General features: G+C 35.3%; 1 protein-coding gene across 6 annotated transcripts in view; it reads left to right on the forward strand.

Moving 5' to 3' along the window:
* kaznb (kazrin, periplakin interacting protein b) overlaps window positions 1-24968 on the forward strand; it is a 211314-nt gene that overhangs the window by 170152 nt on the left and 16194 nt on the right. For all 6 annotated transcript variants that reach the window (XR_007828697.1, XM_051122503.1, XM_051122507.1 and 3 more), the window contains 2 exons: window positions 17552-17743; window positions 24037-24173. Coding sequence is in view for 5 of the 6 variants with exons in the window: in XM_051122503.1 (XP_050978460.1) it covers window positions 17552-17743; window positions 24037-24173 (329 nt within the window). In the remaining variant the exon portion in view is untranslated. The remainder of the gene's footprint in view (window positions 1-17551; window positions 17744-24036; window positions 24174-24968) is intronic.

The raw sequence follows: 24968 nt of genomic DNA on the forward strand, positions 1-24968 counted from the left end.
CATATATATATAATTTAACATTTTTTTAAGGGATAGTTCACCCAAAAATTCAAATTCTGTCATTGATTACTAACCCTCATGTCGTTTCAAACCTGTAAGACCTTTGTTCACCCTTCAGAACACAAATTAAGATATTTTTGCGTTATTTGTGGAGGAAAAAGTCATTTTTTTCAAATATTCTTATAGCTTCATAACATTACGGTTGGCACATGGACTATTTTAACAATGTCCTAACTACCTTTCTGGGCCTTAAACGTGTCAGTTGCGTTGCTGTACATGCAAGATCAGAAATCTCTAGAATGTTCCTTAGATGAGTGAAGGTCTCATGGGTTTGGAACAACATGAGGGTGAGTATTAATGATAGAATTTGAATTTTTGGGTGAACTATCCCTTTAAATCTCATATATACCTTTTATACTTAATTTCATGAGCATTTCCGAAGCTTTTTGTTAGTCTCTTGTTTCAGTTGGCTGTGACATTTTAAAATCTTCACAATCCTCTCATTGGTTTACTCACGAAACCATTAAAGCTGATCCTGAATCAGCCCGTGTTTGTTCGTCTATAGTGGCTAGCAATAATCCCCGCGTCTTCTCCACACCCCGCTAAATCAACACTGCGAGACTGATCTTTACACTCCTTATTCAAAGTCTAACAACAGACCGAGCAGGAACTTATGGATCATATTTAGGCACTTTAATAGTTGCCATAGGCAAAACAGGAGGAATGTGAATCACGCGTACAGTAGTTTACTTAACGTTACACTGTCTCAGTGCACATACTGTGAATGCATTATTATGCATAATTATGTAGGTGATTCATGTGTGAGGTGTATGATGAAGGCAGTTTTCATCTGAAGCTGCTCAGCTGTGTACTTTTGAATGCTTGGTTTATTGTGAACACACTTCCTTGTTTGATTCTTTGGAATTGAAGTGTTTGATCTCAGTGGTATGACAGTGCAGCTTGTGCCTTTGAAAGTTTTTTAAGGTAGGGTAGTATTGTTTTGGACTGAATGATTGAATGTTGTTATTGTGTTCTTCCTTAACCTTGCCTCGGGACACTTCCACCGTTGCTCTTTGAGATCAGCTAACATTAGACAAGGACATTGGTGCTGGTCTGTTGTTAAGTTTCAGTCGTGCTGGTATACACAGTTGTTGTGTTTGTGTGTGGGTTTTGTATCTATGGTAGGACTGGACAACTTAGCAAAAATAGCTGGTGATATTCATTATATTCATTATATATACATGTATTTGTGTTATGTAGGGCCTTAACGGTGAGATTTATATTGCATTATATTGCAAGATTTGTAATGTTTTTTTAAATAAGTTTTCTTCTGCTTACCAAGCCTGCATTTATTTGATCCACAGCAAAAACAGTAAAATTTAGAAATATTTTTACTATACTATATTTTATATTTAAAATACATTTTTCTGTTTGTCTATATTTTAAAATGTAATTTATTCCTGTGATTTCAAAGCTGAATTTTTAGCATCATTACACTCTAGTCACATGATCCTTCAGAAATCATTCTAATATTCTGATTTGCTCCTCAAAAACATTTATTATTATGTTGAAAACAAGTAGTAGATTTTTTCAGGTTTCATTGATGAATAGAAAGTTCAGAAGAACAGCATTTGTCTTTCATTTTTGATCAGTCCTTGGAGTGGATGCTAAATAAAAATATTAATTTCTATAATTTCTTATACTGACTCCAATACTGGCTGTTTTTAATATAGATAATAATAATAAAAATGTTTCTTGAACAGCAAATCAGCATATTAGAATGGTTTCTAAAGGATCATGTGACACTGAAGACTGGAGTAATGATGCTGAAAATGTAGCTTTGATCACAGGAATAAATACAATTTTAATATATATAATCAAATAGTAAACAGTTATTTTAAATAGTAAACATATTTCACAATTTTACAGTTTTACTTTGGATCAAATAAATGTAGGCTTGGTGAGCAGAAGAGACTTCTTTAAAAAACATTAAAAATCTTACTGTTCAAAAACTTTTGACTGGTAGTGTCTCGCGCTGACACTTCTCTTAAACTGAGCCGCAATGTCACTCCACAATAAACAAAACAGCCAAAACAACATTTATTGTTTGAACACTGTAATCAAATGAACAGAATTTGAAATCTAAGACTTTGTTTCATATCAAAAGTAACAAAGCACAAAGCTTATCGTAATTTATTGGATGCGAGGTGTGCTACAATGATCATTCACTAAATAGAAAACAAGCTAGACTAATTCTTAAGATTTAATCACAATATATATTTCTTTTTTTGTTTATTTTCTTTGTATTTACATTTTAGATACTAGAGTTGAGGTTTATCTGCACATTACATTTTACCCACAAGTGCATCTGTGTGTCTGTTTATTTCATTATTTACAAGTGGACATACAGGTGCACCTGCGAGGGTGTGAGTGTGTGTGCGCTGATAGTCCAATGGTATTTTGAGAATATTGTGCCACCGGCGCCAACAGGGTTTGGCATAACCTCTGCGGCTCACTGATCTACTCAGTGCCAGTGGTTACGCTCCAAATAGATGAAGATAATGAGTTTGACCCTCGAAGCCCCTGCTGCCAGATGGTTCTGTCAAGCTCTGCCCTTCTCTCCCACCCCAAAGTACAAACTACAAGTTCACACTACAGCTCACGGACAAGTTTCATGCTGCCAAAACCCTGTCTGGAGCGCCCACGCTGACAGCTACTACAATATGTTGCATTCCGTCACCCCAGCCAAGTCTGAAGGGATTTTGAAGTGAGACACTTCACTTAAGTATTTGTGTTACGTAACAGAGCAAATGATACGTCCTGAAAGAAAATGGTGCAGACAACTGTCCAACAGAGGATTTGCTGCTGTCAAGCTAAATGACAGAACAAAGTGGTTTTATATCAGTATCAGAGCAAAGCATATGCTTGAGTGGGAGGTGAACAAAAACAACAAAGTAACAGAGTTTGGAATATTTGAATTCAAGCCCTTATTACTTCACCGTCGTCGGCAGGCCAAGTTTCCAAACAAAATTAGGCGTCATTGGCATGTAAATGCGTGCGGTCACATGTAAATATATAATATCTTGCTGAGATCGGAAAGTTCAGAACAAGCTGTTTATTCGCCAAGCTGCAACAAAATTTATTTTTTTTTTTTTTTTTTTTTTACATGTCCTGAAATGCTATTTTGTATTGCGAAAGATAGCAATAATCTAACTCTAACGCTAATACTAGAGTTATGAAATAATTAAAGAAGTCCACTTCCAAAACAAAGATTCACATATAATGTACTCACCCCCTTGTCATCCAAGATGTTCATGTCTTTCTTCATTCGTAAAGAAATTATGTTTTTTGAGGAAAACATTTCAGCATTTTTCTCCATATAATGGACTGATATGGTTCCCCGATTTTGAACTTTCAAAATGCAGTTCAAATGCGGCTTCAAACGATCCCAAATGCGGTTGTAAATGATCCTGGCCGAGGAAGAAGGGTCTTATCTAGCGAGGTTAAGTTGAGGGACAAAATATGATTGGAGTTTTTCGACATACCCTTCAGTCAGAATACGCAGAGCAAGACAAGATGAGCGTTTGAGATTAAAAAGTATTTAAATTGCATTCTTTTAATGAAAATAACGAATCGTTTCGCTAGATAAGACCCTTCTTCCTCGGCCGGGATCATTTACAACCGCATTTGGGATCGTTTGAAGCCGCATTTAGGGGCCATTCACGTATCACGTCTTTTGTGCGCTCAAGTTCGTTATTTCAAATGTAGACGCGCGGCAGCCCCGCTCATAACGGAAGCGACGCGGTCGCAAATTTTTGTTTTGGAAGTGGACCTTTAAGACGTTTTGAAAGAAGTCTCTTATGCTCACCAAGGCTGCATTTATTTAATCAAAAATACAGTAAAAAGTGTGAAACTATAACTTAATTCATTTAAATAGATAGTTCGCCCAAAATTTAAATTCTGTCATTATTTACTCAGCCTCATGTCGTTCCAAACCCATAAGACCTTTGTTCATCTTCGGAACACAAATTAAGATATTTTTGATAAAATCCGAGAGCTTCAAGGCCCAGAAAGTTCATAAGGACATCATTAAAATAGTCCATGTGATATCAGTGGTTCAACCGCAATGTTATGAAGCTACGAGAATACTTTTTGTGCGCAAAGAAAACAAAAATAACGACTTTATTCAACAATTTCTTCTCTTCCTTATTATTATAATTATTAAAAGTGTGTTCCAAAGCTGATAGATTAACAGGAGTCTTTTGGGAACATCATGTTGAGTGTTTGTGTGTCTGTGTGTGTGTGTGTTTTGGCCAGGCACTTGGTGCCCATCCGCTGGCATGGCCTAATCTGTCCTTAATGAAAGTGTGAATCAATTACCACTATCTCCAGTTGGCATGGGCAGGCTGAACTTGCTTGCAATTTAAACGCAGAGCAATTAATTCAGCACAGCTGTTACCCTCAGATATCCCTACACAGAGGACTGGAAACACGCACACAGAAGGTTTTCTCACTTTTTGCCATCATACATGCAAAATTTAATAAGATTCTGCACAGATGCCACACAGTGCATGTGCTTGAAATCGTCTCTCCATCTCAGAAGTGTGCTACACACAATTTTCTCGACAAAAGGCACACAAGTGTCACCCGCAATCTCTCTGCATAGCGTGAGACTTGTAATGCATTTTCATGCATGTATTTCGGTCCTGGCACAAGTAGCTTTATCGTAGTATAGCAGCCCATACCTCCTACCATTTAATAATACTTATATCACAGCTCTGATTTGGAAATGTCATTTGACGTGGGTGCTATTTTTGATATAAGCTCTTGTGTAGGTCTTAAAAGAAATGCTGAGGTTGATTTTCTTCGCCTATATGGGGCAGCATATTTGGGTCACGCTGAAGTACGCAAATATTTTATCCGGATTAATAAAACTGTTTTAGAATTATGCATTTCACTTGATGTATTAGTAACTGGCTCGTTTAGCATTTTTGGCAGTTGTTCCAAGTAACAATCCAATCCAAGTCCAAATCGAGCTGATATTTAGCGTTTCTGACAGGCTTTTCTTCAGAGACTGTGTTTTGCGGTTATGGCTTGGCTCACTGTTTACAATTCCATTTACATTTATTCATTTAGCAGATGCTCTTATTCAAAACAACTCACAAATGAGAAGTAGGGAGACAGAAACACAAGAAGGGCTGTAAAACAAAGTTCCTGAAAAGAACAAATGTACAAACTAATGCTGAGGACAGTGTGTGAAACAACTGAAAGTTGAACTGAAACTTTTCAGGAGTAGTTGTGTTTTAGTTGTAAATATGAAGTAAAAGGTGAGGGCTAGTGCTAGTGTTGCTGCCATGCTATTCACCAGAAAAAGTTAGTTGGTGGAACTGGTTAGCCAGCATGATCTTTTGGGAGATGTGGGTTAACTAAAAAACAGACAATAATCAATATGGTTATTATTGTAAAGTTTGGAAATCCCTTGCAGAATCTGTGAAAATGTGAATACTTTTAACAAAATAAGAGAGATCATACAAAATGCTTGTTATTTTTTATTTAGTACTGTCCTGAGTAAGACATTTTACATAAAAGGTGTTTACATATAGTCCACAAGACAAAAAAAATAGCTGAAATTATTCAAAAAACCCCCTTCAAAGTTTGGGAACCCTTGGTTCTTAATACTGTGTGTGGTTACCTGGATGATCTACTACTGTTTTTTTGTTTTGTGATGGTTGTTAATGAGTTTTGTTCTGAAAAGTTAAACCAAGCACTGTTTCCAGCATCTTTTGCATATTTGAACCCTTTCCAGCAGAGACTGTGATGATTTTGAGATCCATCTTTCCACACTGAGGACAAATGAGGGACTCAAACACAACTATTAAAGAAGATTCAATCATTCACTGATCGTGAAGGAAACACGATGCATTAAGAGCCAGGGTGTGAAACTTTTGAACAAGATGAAGATATCCAAATTTTTCTTATTTTGTTGAAATGTCTTTTTTTTCCAATTAGTACTGCCCTTCGGAAGCAACAGAAGATACTTGCATGTTTTCCGAAAGACAAATTCAGTACAATTTACCTCAAATTCCAAAAGTTTTCACCCCCTGGCTCTTAAAGCATTGTGTTTCCTTCTGGAGCATCAGTGAATGTTTGAACCTTTTTTAATAGTTGTGTTTGAGTCCCTCAATTTTCCTCAGTGTGAAAAGATGGATCTCAAAATCATACAGTCACTGCTGGGAAGGGTTCAAATATGCAAAAGATACTGGAAAACTGAAGAATCTGCAAAACCTGGATGAAGAACAGTGTTTAGTTTAACTGTTCAGAACAAACAAGGAACTCATCAACCATCACAAAACAAAAAAAGGGGTTTATTTTATTAATTTCAGCAATTGTTTTGTCTTGTGGACTATATGTAAACATCTTTTAATGTAAATATCTTACTCAGGACAGTACTAAATAAAAAATAACATGCATTTTGTATGATCTCTCTTATTTTGTTAAAATTATTCACATTTTCAAAGATTCTGCAAGGGGTTCCCAAACTTTCGCATGCCACTGTATATCACCAAGGCCAATACCACTGCATATATTTGCCATTTTTCAAATATCGGCATTGGCCGATACTGTAATAGTAAGTTGTCATGTAGAGTATAATTATGTTTATTTTGCACATTTATTTTTAATTCATTTTCAAATTATTTCAAATGTCTTAAATATTAATTAAATATAAGATACCTTATATTGGCATCAGCTGTCAGAAAACTAATATCAGTCAACCACTAGAACAATACAAATAATACCCATTATGGATTTAACAGTAATAAAGTAACTTTAAATACTGTTTTAAGCACTTTTGTAACATAATTTACTTAAGCATGAATGAATGTTAGTTCAAACATTAATTAATACAACAAAATTTATATTTAAAAATATGTTATGTTTGTATTAACTTTTTTTATATATTAATAAAAATAATGAAATATTTGTTAATTTACCAATTTTTAATTAATTATTTTGCTGCCATTTGCTTATGAAATTATGAAACCTGCAAATAAATAGTTTATGAAGAGATAAATTAAGATTTAGGTTTCTGTTTGTTTAAAAATAATGAAAAATTCTGCTAAAAACATAAAATTAAGAAATTTTATAAAAATAAATATTTGCGTGAAATGGTGATATTATAAGACTTTGATCATATGAAAAAAATATATAAAATTTACATTATTTTTATCACATTTATACAATTTTCTTGAGACCAAAATTGATCTGTTGATTTCTACAATGAAGTCTTGCTGGTTAAAGTCGGCATGATATGAAAGTTGTGATAGTCTTTTCTTTCCTATTGTGATGTATATCCAAACAAGAAAAAATGTAGGGCGGGACTTTATTTTGTCTAACGGGAGTTGATTGGATGGTTTGATTGTTGTCATTTGCTGTTGCTGCGATTTCGTGATTGACAGGTTGTCCCGACCTCGCATCAGTGTACACGTCATCAGAGAAAAGACGAGATGTGATTGCAAGAGGGAGGAGAAGTTATTTTTAGTAAAGATTACGAGGGCACATGAGTTTAAAAAATAAAAAAATTAAAAACAAATTAATAAATAAAATGATGTGCACGGGTAATTCATTAACAATAAGTCCTAAAGTGTTCCACAGTAAAATAAGAATTGTCTGTTTTGATTTCATTTAAGCTTTAAGCTTGGTAATAAGCCCAGTGGGAATACCAACATCCAAAATACAACAAAAGCTGCTGCTTAGCATAATGCGAAATGTTAATTAAATTAACCTTTCAAATGCATTTTGTGTTTTTACATGCAGAGCAGCTCTGTGATTGACAGGAGGTCAGAGAGGCTGCGTGGCTGGATTCACTGCTATCAAAGCAGGCTAAGAGTATCACTCTCTGCCTCTCTCGACCTCTGCTCTCCTCTCAAGCCACAAACGAGAGCCGTGATTTGTGCTTCTGTAATTTGGTTCTCAGCCTAAGAGGCATTAGCAGCATGATCCATCAGATGAAGAGTGGCCCTTATCATCAAGGCACCAACCTCTGTGGTCTCCCGCAGCAGCCCACAGAATCACGTTCTTTGCCTGTGAATTATATCCATAATCATCTGACTAAAACGACTCACTAGAAAGCCAGTTATTGGTCTGCAGGGACGTATACGTGCCAATAGCTGCCCTGCTTATAGCATGTGCGATCTATTGAACGTATGCTGTGAAGACCGCTAATCTGTGCGTAGCACACTCTGCAGATGAACTCTTCATTTCATTCATTATCTAATTCAGTCAAAAGTATATACAGCATTACATTTACATAAAATATAACGTGATGAGATTTTCCCCTTAGCCAGAACTATTTGCTCTGGAACTAATAATAGATTAATGAGACCAAAGACTCTAATGATTTACCCAAAATGAGTTATATATTATGTAACCACTATAGAGCCAGCATTTCGAGATGATCTAGCCGAGGTGAGGCTGCTTTTGGCGGGTTCATGAGCACTGAACGACTGTTCACGCCCTGGAGCTCACATCTCAGAAAACATCCAAGCAATACAATAATAGATTAATAGATTATCTTTATGACCAAACCACATATATGAAGTCTAAACAAGTACCAAAAAAACGCTTAAAACCATGACACAAAAACAGTATTATTTATACAATTATAGTGGATTTTGGCATCCGCCATGACACTGTGAGAAATACAGCAAGCGGAATGATACAAATGGTGGAACGGTTGGAGTTCTGATATCACTAGAATATCGCACTCCTCTCAGCCAATCAGATTCGAGGACCAGAAAGAACTGTTGTGTGAATTTTTTTATTTTTATTAACAATCGTGATGACGAACAAGAGCCCTATTCAAAAGACCTTACAGACTGACCTGTAACATCTAAAGCCAGATTTCCCACTGGTTTTAAACCATGTAATCTCCTTAAAAAGATCTACACTTACTGCAACAGAAACCTCCCTGAGGACTGCTTCTTATACATGCGTGGGACGCGTACCACACAGCTTCGGTATTTGCTGTGAACTTGTGCTCCTAAGGATAAAATGTAAAATATAAGTGATGAAAAAGAAAGTATGTGATGAAACTTTCCTTTGAATTGATCACAATATCTCAAAGGAAAAAGCAGAAATCAAAGAGAGCCTTAAGAACGAGATTGAATAGTGTGGAATCGGAATAATCCACTTTAATGATATTCTCTTTTGTGTTTTATCGGTTCACCTTCTCTGACTCACACAGGCGCAGAGCGAGAGGTTTTTTGAACTCTCCACAGCATGCTGCTCGCTCATGTTAATCAATGATTAAAACCACTGCAGCTCGCAGTCAAATCCCCTGGTGCTGCATGGTCGTAGACTCTCCCCAAAAAATTTCCCAAAAAGATTTAGAACCTTTTAGATGGTCATATCGGAAACTGTGGGAAAATGACACAGACACTGTGCCCATGTCTAGAGGAAATGTTTTAATTTTTTTATTAATAGATTATTTACAGTCACAGTTAATCCTTAGTTGTTTGTGTTTAATCCATGGAATTAAAGGAGAAGTCCACTTCCAGAACAACAATTCACAAATAATTTACTCACCCCCTTGTCATCCAAGATGTTCATGTCTTTCTATCTTCAATCGTGAAGAAATTATGTTTTTTGAGGAAAAAATTTCTGCATTTTTCTCCATATAATGGACTTCATTGGTGCTCCGATTTTAAACTTCCAAAATGTAGTTTAAATGCAGCGTCAAAGGGCTCTAAACGAACCTCAGCCGAGGAAGAAGGGTCTTATCTAGTGAAACGATCCGTCATATTTTTTTTTTTCAGAAAATAAAAATTTGTATACTTTTTAAGCACAAAATCTTGTGTAGCACAGGCTCTGGGATGCGCGTCCACGACGCTACGTACTATTGAACTACTTCGAAAGGTCACGCGGAACTAAAGACCCAGTGTTTACAAAGCGAATGTGCAAAGACTAAGAAAGTAAGTCAAACGCTGTTTACAAACACAAAGGTACAACGATGTCGGACGATTCTGAAGTTGTAGGAGAAAATAAGATGGAGTTTTTCGCCATACTCTACCTTTTTGAGTCGGAGTACACAGGCGAGGAACCTACACGTGACTCGTAGTAGTAATGAGAAGTTCGGATCATTTTACCGACTCGGACCTTTGAGTCTCGTTCAGCAAAATGAACAAATCATTTTTCGAGTCATTTTGTTAATTTTAGCAAAATCAGCATCACGTGACAGCCCCATAAGATGAACGAACAACTCGAAAAAAACCTGAGGACTCGAAACTAATTTCAGTACAGAACCTAATAGGATGTTGCGCATGCGCGACTGAACGAATCACTCCCCGAGACGACTCGTTCTTCCCGAGTCACATTAAAGATTCGTTCAAAATGAAAGAATCGTTCAAGAACGACCCGACCCATCACTAATTCGAAGCATCGTGAACTTGCATCCCAGAGCCTGTGCTACACGAGTTTTTGTGCTTAAAAAGTATACACATTTTTATTTTTCGAAGAAGATAGTGAGATAATCGTTTCACTAGATAAGACCCTTCTTCCTCGGCTGGGATCGTTTAGAGCCCTTTGAAGCTGCATTTAAACTGCATTTTGGAAGTTTAAAATCGGGGCACCAATGAAGTCTATTATATGGAGAAAAATGCTGAAATGTTTTCCTCGAAAAAAAAATTATTTCTTCATGACTGAAGACAGAAAGACATGAACATCTTGGATGACAAGGGGGTGAGTAAATTATTTGTAAATTGTTGTTCTGGAAGTGGACTTCTCCTTTAAAAGTTTCTGTATTTAATTAGCAAAACTTTTGTTATCCACAGTATTTGACACAAACTGTGGCTCTTTTTTGCTTTTTGCATGCAAAATGCATTGCATGAAGAAGAACGGCTGTTTAGTATCTGGATCATTCCATAAATCCAGCCATCCCTTGAGATTTGGAAAGTGTGCCAGAGCCGGAGACACCTGCAACCTTATGTGGTCTACTCTGGGTTAGAAGTCTGTTGGGGACCCTAGAACTTCATTATACTCTAACATGATGCACTTTGTTCTTGGAGAACCAACTCAAAGATTGATTTCCCTGCCACACATAATGCTTAGTTATTCCTCTTCTGCTGTATTTTCTGTGATGAACTCCTTTTGAGGACATTTTTGTAGAGTTGCCTAAGGAGCCAGTTGTGTGTACAGGTTGTTTGGGAGTCTCATAGAGGTGGTTATACATCAGAACTTGTCTGCAGATCAGTTGAAACATGCATTCTAGAGTTCAGCCCTTTACAAAATGCTTTATCACAGAACTGCAGATCCCCAGGCCAAAAGCTGTCAGATAAAGACAATCTATGCAGTAGAAAATATTGCTACCGCTGCAAAGTTTATATAGCTTGTTACTGTCATCGTTTTATGTGGCACCAGACAGCACCATCAGTGTGACAGAGATTTTACTAGGCTATTAAATTAAATAATTTTCCTGTTTTATGAGTGTAATGGAATGAAAGTTAAACCCAAGTATTTGGTGCCACGTGTTGACCTACTTGATTCTAGTTTGAATAACAGGCTTAAAACTAGAATTTTAAGTTTCGTAGCTTTACAGGTGACTTAAAGACTCATCCATAACTATTTTTTGACTTAGACAGCTTCGTTTTTCTTTGATTTATCCACACACGGAGGCTGCGAAGCACAGAAGCGCATGGTTAGTTTGGCTCTTGAGATGATAAGTGAGAAGGAGACATGACGCCAGTGCGAATCGATTGAACAGTGCATTTTGGGGAATTAAGGGCCTGATTGCTTTTGTGTGCGTCAGTCTCAGTTCTTACAGCATAGAGACCCAAAGACACTTTCTTCTTTCATGAAGTTCTGATGAGATTTCACACAACCCAGTGAGTGAAGACTCATCAGCCGTTTCAAATAGAGACTATGAACTCGTATTTCAACTCGGTTCTGACTAAAGCAGAATAATTATAAGGCTGGCACTTGGGCGGCGGATACTGCTTGGAATGATAATTATTTTATTTTATTTGATTACACTAAAACTCTCTGAAATACTTGATTCTGACTGATCAGTTCAGCAGTCAGATATTCCTAATTTTCTTTATCATCCATGTCAGAGCTGTACATCTTTGTACAGCTTTTGACATTTTATCAGCACAAAATCTATGTAACTTCAGTTTTAAATGGTGGTTTTAGTACCTGAATGTACTTATTTCAGTTAGTTGCCAAGCCAACATTTCTATTTTTCATATGTAAATAGAGTGTCTTCAAATCAACTAATCGTGATTAATCGGATCCAAAATAATAGTGTTTACATTTCATATGTGTATGTACTGTGTATATGTATATGTATATGTATATGTACACTACCGTTCAAAAGTTTGGGGTCAGTAAGACTTGTAATAGTCTTTAAAGAAGTCTCTTATGCTCATCAAGGCTGCATTTATTTGATTAAAAATATAGAAAAAAAAAACAGTAATATTGCAAAATGTTTTTACAATATAAAATAATGTTTTTTATTTTAACATACTTTAAAATAGAATTTATTCCTGTGATGAAAAGCTGAATTTTTATCAGTTGTTACTCCAGTCTTAAGTGTCACATGATCCTTCAGAAATCATTCTAATATGCGGATTTATTATTAGAATGATCAATGTTGGATAATATCAACGGTTGTGCTGCCAAATATTTTTTGGAACCTGTGATTTTTTTTTTTTTTTTTTTTTTCAGGATTCTTTCATGAATAACAAGTTTAAAAAGTACAGTGTTTATTCAAAATATAAATATTTTATAACAATGTAAATTATTTATTATTAACTTTTAATAAACTTTTAATTATTAACTTAATACATCCTTGGTGAATAAAAGTATTAATTTCTTAAAAAAAAAAAAAAAAAGAAAGAAACAATAAAAATGTACTGACCCCAAACTTTTGAACGGTAGTGTATATGTATATGTAATGTACTCACATATACATGTATATATAAAAGATTCTTAAATATATACAGTTATGAGTGTGTATGTATGTATACATATAAATATAAACAGTACACACATATTATGTAAACAAAATTTTATTTTGGATGCAATTAATCGATTTGACAGCACTAGTAATGTGTATGTGTATTTTTATTTATTTTATATTATTATTTATTTTTATTATTGTAGTTTATTAAATATTGTTTTGTTTTGTTCCCTTTGCAAATGGCCATTTCTGCTCAAAATGTGCAGTTTTCCCAGATAGCGATAGTAAATAAACAGTGATTTTGCATTTTGGCATTTGTACAATGGTAATGCAACCTTTGCCTTCTTTTTGAACATCTTTCATATCCTCAGAAAGTGTTGTTGTCTGCTGATGTGTTTGTATCTTGGGAGCGCTAAGAATAAATAAAACTGAACTGAATTGTTTGTATATTTCAGCATGTCAGAGATCAGCATTGATTCAGTCAATGGCTAGTATGTGGTTTGTTGTTAAGAAAAACTTTTATTTTAATCCCATGACTTTTGAATTTTCAGAGGTTGGCGCTGGTGTGTGTTTGCTGCAAAATTTATGGTTTAACATGAAGGATCTCACACTCTGTGTAATTTTATGATTCATACTCTTAGCATTCTCAGCCCAAGCGTTTGGCACAGACCAGCAGAACTGCTGCTGGAGCGCAGAAGCTACATAGTTCTCATACAAACACTGGTTGTAAGCCAAAGCTCTGTGTATGTGCTGGGGCTCAAAGCAGGACAACAGCTGGACCCACTGCCCCAAATAAGTCTCCGCAGAGTTAAACAAATGAATAAGTGGCTTTGGTCTCCACCGCGACAGTGTGAAAGATGACACTTTCCAGGAAGAGGAGCTTCCTGTGCCATGTTGAAACCCGGTTGCTTGCCTCTCCCTGGTAGTGGGCGAAGACATTGACCAATGCGCTGTCCCTGTCTCTGTCTTATCAGTGGCGCTGCAGATGTTCACCTTGTCAACGGCAAGCTGAAGAAATGCCTCGAGCACCTGGTGCTATCTCCACTCGCGGCCAGCCCCCTCGCTGTCTCACACGTTCACAGCTTAAGAGCGGGATCGCTTTCAAACATCCGCTATCGAACTGCGACGTTAGCTGGTTGAAGTGATTTAATTGTCAGCTTTATCTGGAAGTGCTCTCATCGAGTGTTTTCATGTCACATTAAAGTGGAGGTGAGGTAGCAATGGTTACTGCACTCACAGCATCAGCTGGCACAAAATAATTACATTTTTGATTAATTAACTGCTCTATTAAAGGGAACACTGGATGCAAAACTCACTTTTACATGGTGTTTGTGTATAAATGTGTCTTAGCAGTGTTCGGACACAATCACCCTACAATGCTAAAAATCCATTCACTACGTTTTTTTTAATCATCAAAAAAACTCAACAGTCTCAATCATCAAGCCATTTTGATTTTCTGAGCAGTATGATGTCATATTGCTCAAGCCCCGCCTACGACTGCTGCGAGAGTATCCCATATTAGCATAGATCCACCCTCAACCAGTTGTCCGCTTTTCTCTCAGCTGTACGACAAAAATGTCTCATAAGCAATGCAGGTGTTTTATGATTGGATGTAAAAGTGAACATGAGAGTCTTCATTTGTCCCGACATCAGAGCCACTGAGGACGCGAGGGGAGAAGAGAGGGGCAGGGTGTTCGGGGCTGATTAGCATTTAAAGAGACATGCACCAAAACAACTTGCAGTGAACAGAGCTGTTTGAAAGGTGTTGTTTTACATAACCATTGAGGAATTTTAACCAAAGCGTTACAGACATTTGGTGAAGACCCTAAAGAATCATACCTAATCCTAACTTGTGGAAAATGGGCATTCTAATTTATGGGCATAAATTAGTTAAAATATATACACACTATTGAAATATATAAGGGCTGTTGAGTTTACACATTAACTGGGTGTGATTATGGAAATAATAACATGTTAAATTTCTTAATGGTTAGGGCTGGGTGATTTTTTTCGATTAATTCGAATTTGATGGTTTGCCACAATTTTATTTTTCGCGATTAATCGCGATTCTTAAATGGAAATATTAGCAAATGTTAGAATTAGACACTTTGACAATATGCCAGTGATAACAGTAAAGAGAAATGATCCAACCGCATGTCGGCGCACAATATTAACTGCTCACATGTAACACACTCACATCGCTAGGCGCCGTTCACACAGAATGCGCTTTGTGCTGACAAAGATGCAACATGGAAATGGAATAGCAGAACCATGCAAGAAGATGAGAGTTGAACTTCTTTTAACTTGAGCGCCACGTTTTCAGAATATCATTTCATGCATGAGACACTCAAGAGATGCAAGGGCAACAGTCAAAAAAAATGGAAAAGCAGCACAATTGAATAAAAACCTGTGAAAACTACTACTGTATGTCTGATATTTCATGTTTGCATCATGGTGACAGGCTGAAAGCTGCTGTTCATTATTTTTACAGAACATTCATAGTTAATAATAGTCTACTGGTGTTATACCTTCATTCATTTTGAACTTGAATTGCCTTAACCTTTAAGAATTTTTTAAAAGCTTTTCTCTCGTATTATTTCTTAACATATAATATGAATAAGACACGTTTGTACAAGATGTAGTTGTAGTTCCTGCATCTTTTCTTCAAAGATATTTAACAAGTGATTTGTTTAACATTTACTTCATGTGTGCTGCGCGTGGAATAGAATTTTCTTTAACTAGAGGGTTAATAAAGAAAAAGTTACTTAATCATGTTGTGGGTACATTTTTAAGTTGACTAGTTAAAAATTGTAAAAAAAAAAAAAAATCAAGAATCATTCTGATAAAATCAAGATTTTAATTTTTTGCGGTATCGTCCAGCCTTATTAATGGTTTTAATGCACCTGAGAGTCTATACATATATATATATATATATATATAAGAAAAACATTTTTTAAATAATTCCATATTTCATAAAACAGTAATACCTATTCATTATCATATGTTCAATCAAAGTAGCTCTATTTTTGTAATGTCAATTCAATACTTTTTGCAACAGTAATGACTTTAAATGTTCTTTTAGGATAATTACTCATTCAAAATTGATGTGCAATTAATTTGATTAATTAATTGGCAATAAAATGTCAATATTGTAAAAACTGTTTTATATCTATCTATCTATCTATCTATCTATCTATATATAGTTCAGATGCAAAACCAGCTAAAAGCCATCTCGGTCAAAAATGAGATAATGATACTGAGTGAATGCTCCTGACACATTCAATACGTCCATCAAATACTTGCCTCAGCACAAGCAGAAGTACCAGTACTTACATAGAAACGTATACAAAGTAGCCAGAAAGAAATGCTATTTTTAAAGAAATAAGGCACATGGATTTAGACACTTCTGCATCTGAACTCTTATATATACTGAACTCCTACTTTGTTCAAATTTTTTTTAGAATGTCTTATGCACCCAGGACTGCAACCTCCACTCAACAATAAAAACAAACAAAAAACACTACAAAAAGTACAAAACAATTAAATGTCTGGCGGGATGTATTTCACATTACCATGTTGCACTTCAAGCAAAATACCTCATTAATTGTATTGATTGCTCTTTATAAGTGCTGTAGATTTATTTTATCCCAGCCGGGCCTTTATTGTCCAGGCTGCAGCGTGGGTGCATTATAGTTTACAGTTAATTGAATTCTATTACTTGATAAGCTCCCTCGTTTCGCTTGAAAAAGATTGATGTTGCAGCTGTTGCCTGGTAATGCAGAGTACATTGAGCGAAGGCCTCAGTTTAATTTATTCACTTACCGAGCGTATATCAGAAAAGGCAGAGCGCACCTGACTGGCAGCTTGGCTAATTCGGCTTACTTTCGCGACTCGATGATGTTCTGTGAATTTCCGGCACATTAGAGGGACGGGACTTGAAATGAAATGTTGACAACAGAAAGTCGCCACATGAGCTTTTGAAAGTCCTTCAATCAGCTTTGCTCTGGTTTATAGGCGCTCTCTGTGCGGGGTTGAGATATGGGCTGCTTTTTTTTTTCATTCGAAGCAAAGTAGGCACCACTCTTCCGCTCATTAAAAGAGGCTCTGGAACATTTTTGTCCTCTCAGCCTCCCGTCTCTCAATGCCTTAACAGTTTTGCTTGTGTATTTGTTGATATATTGCCAATTACCGCTGTTTTGCTTTAAGTGGGCCTGTGTCCCGCTCTTGTTGCTGTGGTTTCACTCTCATTCCTAATGTGTCTGTTCTCTAACTCCCTTGACTCTATGAAAGAGCCTTGAAAATGCCATAGAAACTGTCTCTCACCCCCTCCAGATCCGAATGCCACTTTTTTATTATGTGATCTGCTTCTCTGTGATTAAAAAGGGATGAAAGATAGCATTGTTTAAGAGTGAGAAATAAAAAATGAAGTGTCTTAACAACCACTCTTTGTTTGTCATAATTATGCTGTTTCCTCTCAGCCTGCTGGCCACATGGAAAATAAAAAAATAATATGTAGCATCAAAACAGAGGACTTGCTGAGAGCTACTTGTTACTAAGTGATTTCTTTATCTCCGTCTCTCTGGATTTCTCTCGTAGTGTTGCTGAGGGAGGAGGTGGCTCAGTTGCAGGAGGAGGTGCACCTCCTCAGGCAGATGAAGGACATGTTGAGTAAAGACCTGGAGGACTCGCACGGCGGCTGCTCGGCCGACACGCTCTCCGCCGCCGAGCTCAAGGTGCAGCTGGGGGAGAAGGAGCAGGAGCTGGAACGTGCCAAGGAGGCCTTACAAGGTCTGAACCCCAATCACAAAGCCAATATTGCAGGATTACCAGAGAAATCCCCCCCTGTGTGCTGTTCAAGCGCTTCAACCTCCCTAGACACATCAATACTGCTCGAGTCTACCCAAAATCATTGTTTCAGTAATAGAGAATGCTCACAGTGGGTGTCCAACTACATCTAGTCGATAAGTGAGGTTGACTAGTTTAAAAAAAATAGATATCAGGGTCATACAAAAATAAAACAATGTGTATAAATTACACTTGTCTCTCGCCTCCTCTAAGCCCATTGAGTTTTAACACACCCTCTAAAGCATGCAGTGAGTTTGGTGGGAGGTAATTGAGAATGAATAGGGAAAATCATCTTGATATGATTGGATATGACTGGTTATGATCGGCTGTGATTGGTTCATGCGATAAATCCCGCCTCTTTTACGCATGCACTTACCACGTTTGCGAATCAATCTAATTAAACTATGTACTGCTGTTCATGTTGTTACTTTTTAAAACTAATTTTAAAAAGTAACAACTCACACTCTTAGACATAACCGCTTTGTTAAAGGATTAGTTCACCCTAAAATTAAAATTAGTAAATTATAATTTACTCACTAGGTGCATCCTAGGTGTATATGACTTTTTTTCAGACAAATCCAATCAGAGTTATATTAAAAATCATCCTGCCATTTCCAAGCTTTATCATTATGTGGGTGGGCATTTCTCGTCATCAGTCCAAAACAAGTCCAATAAACTGCATCCATCCATAATAAAAAGCCTTACATGACTCCAGGGAGTGAATAAAGGCCTCCTGTAGTGAATCTATGCATTGTAAGAAAAATATCCATATTTAAAACGAGAATAAGAATCACTTGTAAAAAATATCTAAAGCTTGGAAATGCCAGGATGATTTTTAAAATAACTTTGGATTTATCTAAAAGAAAGAAGTCATATACACCTAGGATGCCTGGAGGGTGAGTAAATTATGGGCTAATTTACATTTTGGGTGAACTAACCCTTTAAGTATTGTTAATTTAGTTGACAAATAATTTTTGACAACATTTTTTCTCAAAAAAAATGAGATGATAACCTCTAAATATCCAAAAAATGATCAAAAACTATGACGAAAATCAGTTGACATTTTCGCCAATTAATAAAAACGAGACAAAAATGTTAGGGAGGGATGATTTAGAAAGAGATTCATTCAGAGCTACTCTCCTGCATGGTTAGGAGGTTAGGTGCGTAAATTTTAACTGTTTCATAGCCTATTGATCTTTCTGGCGGGACATAAGCTGGCATACATTTGCTGCACGTCTCATAAAACGTTCAAAAATGTCAATATCTGGGAGTAAGAGAAGAGCAGACATATGGATAAATTTGACGACGCAACAGAAAACTCAATTCGGTCCGGTTTATGAGCGCAGACACCGAAGCAGCTCCTCTCACACAGCACACGAGTAGCCTATTCTCTCGCGTCTCATTAATGGAGAAATACACAAAATGTTGTCGAATTTTTGATGAGTATTCATGTAAACACACTCAGTTACGTCTTATGTGAACATAAACAGCTGGAAGAATATCAGATGTGTATCAGTACATTGCATCCAAATACAATCTAAATCTAAATCCAATCTCCAAATCTAAATTTATTTATATAAATAAATATGTCTACTTGAAAGAATGAAGAATGTTGTAAACAAGTTGTTACAAAGAATGCAGAATTAGCCTATATAACCACTAGTGTTTCATTGAAAAGAAGGCTATGTTCTTGTTTCTTTATGAGAACAGGTTTCATTTCGTTTTAATATAAAGGCATGTTGCATGTCACCGCAGTTAAATATGTGACTATCATGATCGTAAAATCGTAAAATCAAACCTATATAATGAATTTGGTAATTTTAGAGAAATGCTTGAATCATTAGATTTTAGCCAAATAAGTCTACTGTAGATTTAGTCGACTAAAATCGTACGGTATTTATTCGACTAAAACTAGACTAAAACTAAAACACATTCAGATGACTAAAATATGAATAAAAGTAAACAGCCTTTTAGGCAAAAAAACTATGACTTAGACTAAATCAAAATTTGCTGTTAAAATGAACACTATTGTTAAGTCAAAATAAGACTTAAAATGAAAACATGATCTGTGGACATTTTAGTGAGCAATAAGCTTGGTGAAATTTAAAGTAAATCTGTGTCTGTGACCAGTATTTACTGAACTTTGATGACCGATGATCCGATAAACTCAAAAACAGTTAAAAGTTAATTATTAAAACGAATAGCTGAACAAAATTCACAAATAAATTATGTTATTTAAACTGTTGCTGCCTTGAGTTATTATTTTGGAATAAATGTGCTATATGGAATAAATAAAATGCTTAAAAACACAAAAACTTGATGAGATACTTGGCTTTAACTAAATAGAATATTACATTGTTAATGTAAAAATATAAAATAGAAGTTTTTTTTCTGATAGTGTAATAATGTTTAACCAAGAAAATGTGTCTGGGACATGAAATTACATTTTCAGTTTTAAAGGAGAACTCCACTTCCACAACAACAATTCACAAATACTTTACTCACCCCCTTGTCATCCAAGATGTTCATGTCTTTCTGTCTTTATTTTGCCCTGATTTTGAACTTCCAAAATGCAGTTTAAATGCAGCTTCAAAGGACTCTAAACAATCCCGGCCAAGGAAGAAAGGTCTTATCTAACAAAACGATTGGTCATTTTTTTTGGAAAATAATTTCTTTTATACTTTTTAAGCACAAATGTTTGTGTAGCACAGGCTCTGGGATGTGCGTCACGATGCCACATACTATTGAATCACGTCGAAAGGTCATGCGGAACATAGGCGGACCCACAGCCCAAGTGTTTACAAAGCGAACGCGCAAAGACTAAGAAAGTGCAAGTAAGTTTGTAAACGCTGTTTACAGACAAAAAGGTACAACGATGTCCTCCTCTCAAGTTGTAAGAGAAAATAAGATGGAGTTTTTTGCCATACTCAGTACACAGATGATGAACTTACACGTGATTCGTAGTAGTGATGGGAAGTTCGGATCATTTTACCGACTCAGACCTTTGAGTCTCATTCAGCAAAATGAACAAATCTTTTTTCGAGTCATTTCATTCAATTTAGCAAAATATAATTAAAATGTTACGTGTTACTTCCCTAACACATCTACTGCTTACACAACATTAACATTTTAGATGACAAGAGGGTGAGTGAATTATTTGTAAATTGTTGTTCTGGAAGTGTTGGAGTTCTCCTTTAATAAATGATGATGATTATTATTAATAATAATATGTATGCTTATAAAATTACACAGTTTTTATATATCCATGTAAAGCCTAGTATAAATCTGTATTACTGATGTTGTATGTCAAGAGGATGAAAGACAGTTTAAAGATGAAAGTAATGTCGTCAGAAGAGAACTTTAAAGTATGTGTGAGGCGTGTATTCCAGTTGAAAACATAATAGATGCCTTTTCTACCTGTCATCGGAGACTTTAATGTGTGTGTATGTGTATAGCTTATCTTATCTGCTATCTGTTTATCTGGTGTGTAATGCTCTTTTAGTATATTTGAGAGACTAGTATAAACAGAGGACGAAAGCGCTGGAAGATAGAGTTGAGTTTTGATACATAACGTCATTCGTTTAAATGCGTGTTTTATCAATACGTTCCTGCAGTGTGAGCTGGAGGTGCTTTCAGGATGAGATGTGAAGGGAGTGGTTTGTGAAATGTGGTTTATGACAGCGATAAACTGAATTGCTGACGTATAAAAGTGTCAGAGCAACTATTTTGTTTTCATTGTAAAGTGATCCATTTATGTGCACTGCCATTGTTTATGCACAAAAGTTTGAAGACAGCACAATTTTTTAAAAATACATTCATACATTTATTCAGCAAGGATGCGTTCAGTTGATCAAAAGAACTTATTTATTTACAATGCTGTTTTTATTAAGCATATTCTAATGATTTCAAGGATTGTTGAAATACAGTAAATATAAAGAGTTATAAAATGAATACAAATACACAAAAGTCAAAAGTTTTTGAACAGTAAGATTTGTAATGTTTTTTTAAAGAAGTCTCTTCTGCTCACCAAGCCTGCATTTATTTAATTCGAAGTACAGCAAAAAAAAGAGTAAAAAATTAAAATATTTTCATTATTTAAAATAACTGTTTTCTATTTGAGTATATTTTAAAATGTAATTTATTCCTGTGATCAAAGCTACATTTTCTGCATCATTACACCAGTCTTTAGTGTCACATGATCCTTCAGAAATCACACTAATATGTTGATTTGCTGTCCAAGAAACATTTATTATTATTATTATCAATATTCAAAACACATTTTTTAGGATTCTTTGATGACTAGAAAGATCCATAGATCAGCATGTATCTGAAATAAAAAGCTTTTGTACATTATACACTATACCATTCAAAAGCTTGGAGTTAGTATATACTTTTTTGGGGGCTGTTCTTCTGAACTTTTTATTCATCAAAGAAACCGGAAACAATTCTACTAAGCTGTTTTCAACATAATAATAATAATAATAAATGTCTTTTAAGCAGCAAAACAGAATATTAGAATGATTTCTGAAGGATCATGTGACTGGAGTAATGAAGCTAAAATTTCAGCTTTGAAATCACAGGAATAAATTACATTTTAAAATATATTCAAATAGACAAGAATTATTTTAAATAGTAAAAATATTTTTGCTGTACTTTGGATCAAATAAATGCAGGCTTGGTGAGCAGAAGAGACTTTTAAAAAACTTTTAAAATCTTACTGTTCAAAAACTTTTGACTGGTAGTGTATCTGACTCGTTGGAAATGTTACTAATGAAGTTTATATTAAAATTTTAATCTTATAATCTCAGACTTCTGCTATCATGACAATACTAAGCACAGTTTGAGACATTGAGATCTGAATCACTTAAGGAAACACTGAGATGACACCCTAGACGTCCTAGTAATCTAGATAACTTGTGTTTTTCTCGAGAACAATTTGAGAAAGAAGAGAATAATTTCTTTTTGTGAAATGTCTTAAAAAGTGTGTGCTGTTTAATATTGTATTATCTAATGTATTGATATTCTTACATTTATTCAACGTGTTTAAATGGATAAACTGATAACTTCAGTCATTCAAACGGTTAATTCTTCTGTGTCTCGAGGCTAAAGTTACATGAACAGAACAGCATCTGTCAATATCTACAGCAGACCATTACATCATATTTTAGTCTGTACATGTCTCAAATATGATAGTGTTGAGCAAAGTATCTGATACAAATCATTATCTACTGGTTCTTGAACAATTTTAAAAGAGATCTACTGTACGCCAAACACCCTGCACTCAGATTTGACACACTTTACAGTAGGTCAACTGTGTTACTTGACACTTAGGCATTTAGGCTGTAATGTAACACCTCTAGTACCTAAACAGGAATTGGAAACAACTTGCCAGGGCATTAAAAATATTCTACACACGACAGGCTACGACAGGCTGCGTCAAGAATGGTTTTCATCAAACTAAACCTGGATTTGGCTCTTTTTGGCCCTTTTGGAGAAAAGAGAGATGGGTTCGAAGTGATGGGTGGCAGGGTGCATGTCAACGGCTCTCCAGTGATAGTGGAAAAACAGGTTTGACTGTGGAATGAGGAGCCTCCTTCAGTTTGAGGGGGAAAGCGACAGTTGCCTCAAGTAAAATAAATGATTTACTTTTTACAAGCTGCGAGAGAGCAGACCTGAGCACGCTTAGGTTGCTGTAAACGAAATGTTACTAAAAGATATTGAATTGTTATGAGATGTCACGCCTCACAGTTCCTCTCTAATTAAATCTTTAAAACTGAATGCGTTTGTGTTTAATGTTTTTTAGAACAAACAACACAAAGGTCTCTTTTTTTCCAGTGTGGGATGTTTATAGTGGAGCATGCTGCCCCCTGGAGGCTGTTTTGAGCAGTGCACTGCACTATTTTTAACTACAACATGTTACTGATAATAGTAAAAGAATTGAATCCAACAATAAAGAATGCCTAACACTACAGTGGATTTTAAGTTTAAGACTATTTTGTTCACACACAGGGTAACCCGTCACTTTGTATATCTCCAGCTCTTATCTGACAGATAGGGGTCAGAGCGCAAACCGCAGACGTGTGTCATTCAAGGGCACAAAGCCTGTATTTGTGTCCAAATGAGGAAATATGAATGTTATTATCTAGGAAACACTTAGATAGTTCTATACTTATAAGATGTGCTAAAAGTGAATCTTATTACTGCATTTCTGAATAAATGCGTATGTTTGTGTGTAGCTATGAAGGGTGATCGGAAACGGTTGAAGGCAGAAAAGGCTGACCTTGTGAACCAGATGCAGCAGCTGTACACCACACTGGAGAGCCGAGAAGAGCAGCTCCGAGACTTCATTAGAAACTATGACCAGCACAGAAAGGTGACGTGCATTACCTGTGCATGAAATTCACCACCAACTTATGTGTTTTCTGACATATTCTTTTAAAAATCTACTTTGTCAGTCCAACATTAAACCTACAGTGCCATGATAATTATTTAATATTTTTATTCTTGTTCAGGGATACGCTAGATAATTGTAGATTTACAAAGAACAATTAATTTATCACTGGTTGACATGATCTTTTGTCAGGAGTGTCACTCTTAATTAAAATGATAAAAGTAATGATTTTATCTTTGATTGAAGAAGACCAGCAAAGAACTGAAGTATTTTTCATCAAATTCTTGGTGTTTTTATATTGTGGTAACACCACAGACATGAGTAGGATTTTTAAAATAATTTTTAAGTAAATTATTAAATATTAAATTAAAGTGTATAAAATTTTAATGTTGTATTTCTCAGCTCATAGATACTACTTATATATCTTTGCTTTTTTATTTATTTTTATTTATTTTTTATTTATTTTTTAAATTTATTTTTGTTGCTTTTTTCAACTAAAGATCAGTTTCTTTTTGGTGTTTTTATAACGCAAAATTATGAGATTACAGATTATTAATTATTTTGTTTGTTTTTTTTTAATACTTATGTAAATGATTTATCTCTAAGATACTATATATCATTATAGTTTTAATGTTTGTTTGTTTGTTTTCATTTTTATTTATTTACTTATTTTTTAAACTGCAAAAAATGTCTGCATGTGGATCAGTGACATACATGATTGCTTTAATAGTTTCCAAATATTACTATTTATAATAATAGTACTATTCCAGTTACTTT

The sequence above is a fragment of the Labeo rohita genome, chromosome 11 (assembly GCF_022985175.1).
Source record: "Labeo rohita strain BAU-BD-2019 chromosome 11, IGBB_LRoh.1.0, whole genome shotgun sequence".
NCBI lineage: Eukaryota > Metazoa > Chordata > Actinopteri > Cypriniformes > Cyprinidae > Labeo > Labeo rohita.